The sequence below is a fragment of the Lactuca virosa genome, chromosome 2 (genome assembly GCF_052849685.1).
Source record: "Lactuca virosa cultivar CGN04683 chromosome 2, Lactuca_virosa_CGN04683_v6, whole genome shotgun sequence".
Classification (NCBI taxonomy): Eukaryota; Viridiplantae; Streptophyta; class Magnoliopsida; order Asterales; family Asteraceae; genus Lactuca; species Lactuca virosa.
In genome coordinates this window covers 157,416,748-157,422,358 of record NC_136427.1, presented here as the reverse complement: position 1 = coordinate 157,422,358, position 5,611 = coordinate 157,416,748, and the positions used below count along the sequence as shown (strand labels likewise).

General features: G+C 35.1%; 1 protein-coding gene across 1 annotated transcript; it reads left to right on the top strand.

Annotated features, from left to right (window-relative positions):
* The first annotated feature begins 3,594 nt into the window (after positions 1 to 3,594).
* Positions 3,595 to 5,387, top strand: LOC145156573 (cytochrome P450 76T24-like). Its single transcript, XM_079075880.1, has 3 exons — positions 3,595 to 4,057; positions 4,144 to 4,566; positions 4,648 to 5,387. The coding sequence occupies exons 1-3, from the start codon at positions 3,608 to 3,610 to the stop codon at positions 5,257 to 5,259; spliced, it is 1,485 nt and encodes a 494-aa protein (XP_078932006.1). The 5' UTR covers positions 3,595 to 3,607; the 3' UTR covers positions 5,260 to 5,387.
* Positions 5,388 to 5,611: the final 224 nt, after the last annotated feature.

The window sequence follows — 5,611 nt, the reverse complement described above, 5'->3', positions numbered from 1 at the left end:
ACATTACATATATAAATCTTTTCTAATAAGTATCTTACATATTAAATATGTAATTTTAATTTAATAAAATGAAAAATACAATGAAATAACAAGTGGAAAATAGAAATTTTAAAAATTTTAGAAAATGTCATATGTCCAGAGAAGAGGACATGTGACAAAAAAACCTTATTTTATTATAATAGATTTACATGGTAAGTAAAATAAAAGAGTGATTTACGAGCATAGACTTTTATGATATACTTATCCGAGTAAATTACAAGAACGGTCCCTATGACTTTATTCAAAATCTCAAATTTAGTCCACTGATTTGAATAAATATCCCGATATGGTACATGTATATATATTATATAGATAGTTAATCCGTTAAGCATTATATTAATTATTAAGAACATAATATATAAATTCAAGTAGTCAAGGTCCAAACTTTTTTTGAAATTCAGAAATTGTTCATAAAAAAACTACCCATCTTAAGCAAAGATTGACCGCTTCTAAGTTCCCGATATTGATCGTTGAATTGAATTGCAATTTTCAGCATATCCCCTTTATTTTGTCTTCATGTTTCACATTTCATCTTCTTTTCTTCAAATTTCAATTTCAATCATGTTCAACTATCTTATTAACTTAATTTATCAAAAAGTATATTTAAATAATATATAGTAAGCAGTACCATTAAAACAATCTTGTTAATATGTTGAAAATTAGACTAATTTTTATATTATCAATAATTGTTTTATGGTTAATCGTTAAACATAAACAAGTTGAATTGGAAGTATGTGTAATAAAACCAATAATACAACCATTAATGCTTATATTACATTTTGCAGTATTCATCATTATCAGAGTTTTCATGTAAAAAAACTAAAAAAGCAATGATATGCTTGGGGGTGTGGACATATTGTATTGGGTTGAGGTTGTACTGCTTCACTGTACTTGCGGGTCGAAGGCACCAAAGCCGGTCCATTGGGTTGATATCCTAATATTCACTAATATGTTGAGTATGGAGTAGATCTGCATGATTAAATGCTAGTTGCTAATATGCTAGACTGGTAGGACTGTAGGACTTCCTATGATTATGTATGTATGATTATTTGTATATGTTTGTTATATGTTGACATATTGTATTGGGTTGAGGTTGTACTGCTTCGTGTTGTAGCCAACAGACCCTGGAGCATTCCAAATACGAGCTGAGGACTGGGTGGTTTGCCAGAATCATGCTGATGGCTCTGGTGCATTCTAGATACGAGTTGGGGACTCGGTGGTATGCCAGACTTGTACTGAGGATTTGAGGGTATTGGAGCATTCTAGATATGAACTGACGGCCTGGTAGGTCATGCCAGACTCACACTAAGGGCTCAGTAGCATTCCAGATATGAGCTGAGGACCGGTTGGTATTCCAAAATCGTACTAAGGACTAAACATTTTTATGTCAGTCCGATGTCGAATTGGACTAAGGAGCAAGCAAGCCATAAGTTGTAGGCCCGAGGGCAAGCCATACTTATGTTGTAGGTCCGAGGGCAAGCCAGACTTATGTTGTGGGCTCAGGAGCAAGACAGATATGAGTCGCGGGCTCGATAGGAAAGTCAGCCTCATACTATGGACTCAAGGGTAATCCAGTCTTTTAGCTGTGGACCCAATCCATGATGTTAATTGTATATGTTATATGTTTGTGTGTTGTTATTTTGGGGGAACTCACTAAGCTTCGTACTTATAGTTTTGGTTTATGGTTTCAGGTACTATTGAACACTCTAGTCATGGATTTGATGCACAAAAAACTTCATCACCACTTGGTGGTGCTAAAATGATACTCTTGTAGCCACCGCCACCGACATCGGTGGTGGTTGTGGTGGTTCTCGGTGATGGTGATGGATAAGAAAGTGAAAGAAAGAAAACAATAGTTAAAGAAGAAATAGTTACCAAGGATGTCAAGCAACACCACTATCGTCCTCTTCCTCTTAGATCAACTCCGACGAACTAAGATAGGATTCCGACAACGATGGTTGTCGGTGGTAGTGGTGATTATGCAAGAAAGGAAGAAAAGGGTTCACCACTTGGCAAGAAACGACTCAAACAGTCTCACCTTGCTTTCTTCTTCCGTTTTACAGCAACAAATATGGAATCAACACCTCCTCGTTGTCATCTTCTTCTTCTTCGTTTCATTCATTGCTCTCCCTCTATCGCCAAGCTTCTTTCTCTTGATATCTCTTCTTCTCCATCCCGCATTCGTATTTCTTTCTTGGTAATCTTGGATGCCGCACGCAAGGAAGAATAATGGGTTTTTAGGATTGCATGGTATGCGACGAATGAAACAGGAAGAAGATCTTGCACATCTGATAATCCCACTTCAATGAATTCTAAGCCTAAGTTTTTGGTTGTTATCAATAATGGCCCCTAGACACAATATCTCTACATTAGAAGTTCGAAAATTCCCTAAATAGACCCTCATAATCTTTTGTTTCTTATAAGGTCATTTTTAAGTGTATTATTATTATTATTATTATTATTATTATTATTTTTATTATTATTAACTTTATTTATTTATTTATTGAGTGTATTAATAATTTATTAGATGGCAATAAACTTATAAATACCATGTTATTTAATTAAAATGCTAAATATTTCTTATTTCTATTTGTTTAGTTAATCTAATTTTATATCCCATTTTTAAACAACAAACGGAAAATGGGGCGTTACAGACTCTGGTGGTGATCCAGACCCATTGATTGGATCACAATATTTAAAAAGGTGTTAGGTTCTCGAAGGGGGCATGTGAGAGGCATTAGGCCTAAACCTTCTTCTGCAACGAGTATAAGTGTCTCATCTCAATGGCAGTCAAAGTCACTAGCACTGCAACGAGTCATGGTGCAAACTTTCTTTGAAATTCAGAAATTCAGAAATTGTTCATAAAAAAACTACCCATCTTAAGCAAAGATTGACCGCTTCTAAGTTCCGGATATTGATCGTTGAATTGAATTGCAATTTTAAGCATATCCCCTTTGTTTTGTCTTCATGTTTCACATTTCATCTTCTTTTCTTCAAATTTCTATTTCAATCATGTTCAATTATCTTAATAACTTAATTTATCAAAAAGTATATTTAAATAATATATAGTAAGCAGTACCATTAAAACAATCTTGTTAATATGTTGAAAATTAGACTAATTTTTATATTATCAATAATTGTTTTATGGTTAATCGTTAAACATAAACAAGTTGAATTGGAAGTATGTGTAATAAAACCAATAATACAACCATTAATGCTTATATTACATTTTGCAGTATTCATCATTATCAGAGTTTTCATGTAAAAAAACTAAAAAAGCAATGATATGCTTGGGGGTGTGGAAAGTGTTGGCAGGATCTCAATTTTTGATACATATTGAGAAAGAAAAATAGTGGTGATGATGAACAAATTGTGTTTATCTCACACATAAAACAAATCGTGCAATAAAGGTCAAATCATGGGGATGAAAGTGGGATTTTTTCAAAATATGATGCAAACATAAGATTTTAGGTAAACTAGTAGGGACTATTTTTGTAATTTTCGTGGCTATAAATTAACTTCTTCTGAAAACGTTTAGATGAACGAATTAGAACATCCACGTAAAATAATGGAGTATCAAACCTTCTTCCTCGTACTATCTTGTCTTTTCCCACTGGCAATCTTTGCCTACATCATTTCCAGTCGGCGTAACTCACGGTTACCGCCGGGACCTAAAGGATTTCCCGTCATCGGAAACCTCCTAGAATTCGGTGACAAACCCCACCAATCACTTGCCATATTATCTAAACGTTATGGTCCTTTAATGTCACTGAAGCTCGGAAGCAATACGACCATAGTTATTTCATCTCCTGATATCACCAAAGAGTTCTTTAACACACATGATGTAGCCTTCTTAAACCGATCACCTCCTAAGGCTATCCAAATCGGAGACTATCATAAATACTCTATAGTTTGGATGGAGGCCGGAGATCAATGGAGAAAATTGAGAAGAATGACCAAGGAATATATGTTCTCTGTTCAACAGCTAGATGCTAGTGAATTACTACGACGGGAGAAGGTATAAATTATATTGTTAAAAATAGAATAAAATAACAATGATACATTGAAACTAATTATATATGTTCTCATATTTATATATTCTAGGTACAAGAACTTGTCAAGCATGTTAATCGATGTTGTATAGAGGAAAAGGCTTTAAACGTAGGTGCATGTGCTTTCACGACGAGTCTCAACATCCTTTCCAACTTTATGTTTTCGATTGATCTTGCTGAATATGGTCCAAAATCAACACAACAATTCCAAGACTTAGTATTGCAAGCGATGCAAGCTGGTGCAAAGCCAGGTCTACCGGACCTTTTTCCTATACTTCACTCGTTGGACCCACTAGAGTTAATATGGTCGGAAAATGTTTATGGTAAGAAAATGTTGGCTATTTTCGATAACATCATCAATGACAGGTTGAGAACTAGATCTGATGGTGTTTCAACCAAAAGCAATGATGTTCTAGACTTACTGCTCGACCAACACTCTAGTTTTACTCAAAATGATATGAGACACTTATTTTTGGTAAGTAAAACCTTTTACTAATATTTAAAAAATATTGCCTATTATAATAGCACATGCATTGATTAAGGTTTTGTTTTACAGACACTATTTATGGCAGGAACGGACACGACATCAAGCACGTTGGAATGGGCGATGTCGGAACTGATTCGTAACCCTGAGAAAATGAAAAAAGCGAGGTTGGAGGTCGATAAACTCATGCAAAACAACAACAATCGAAGCATACAAGAATCTGATATCTCTCAACTCACGTACCTACAAGCTGTGATTAAGGAAACTATGAGACTTCATCCTCCTGCCCCTTTTCTTATCCCTCGCCAAGCCATACATGACGTTGCTATTCATGGTTTCATTGTGCCTAAAAATGCACAAATTTTGTGTAACGTTTGGGCTATGGGCCGAGACCCAAACATATGGTCAGACCCAGAAATGTTCATGCCTGAGAGGTTTTTGGAGGTGAAGATTGACTATAAAGGCCAAAATTTTGAGCTTATTCCATTTGGTGCAGGAAGGAGGATGTGTCCAGGGTTGAATCTGGCTAATAGAATGCTACACATAATATTGGCATCTTTAATTCATAAGTTTGATTGGAAGGTTGTGGGAAATACGAGACCTGAAGATATTGATATGGGAGAAAAGTACGGGATCACATTGCAAAAGGCTGAACCACTCATGGTCATCCCTATCAAATTGTGATAACTAGTTGTTGTACTTGAGTCATTAATGTAGTTGTTTTCTTAAATAAGTGCTGAAAAGCGGTATAGTTGTACTTTGATTTTATTTGAAAACATGTACTTTATTCTCATATTTTGCTTAGAAACAACTTGGAGTGTATTTGTTGTTATAGATTAATGTCAAAATCAACGATTTCTATGTTGGAAGCTTCTTCAAAACTATACCTAATTTTTTTTAAACTACAAGAAATGTTGGCATTAGCGGCGACATGTAACATGTAATTGATGTGTTATATGTCGCCGCTATTGCCTTGCGTCGCCGCTAATGCTAACTAACAGCGATCCGCGTCAAATGAGCCTCATCCGTCCGATTT

What these genes read in the sequence shown, in the direction of transcription:
- LOC145156573 (XM_079075880.1), top strand. Translation starts at nt 3,608, where the DNA reads ATGGAGTATCAAACCTTCTTCCTCGTACTATCTTGTCTTTTCCCACTG. An exon ending in AATTACTACGACGGGAGAAG is followed by an intron (nt 4,058 to 4,143) that starts GTATAAATTATA and finishes TATATATTCTAG; the next exon opens with GTACAAGAACTTGTCAAGCA. An exon ending in ATATGAGACACTTATTTTTG is followed by an intron (nt 4,567 to 4,647) that starts GTAAGTAAAACC and finishes TTTGTTTTACAG; the next exon opens with ACACTATTTATGGCAGGAAC.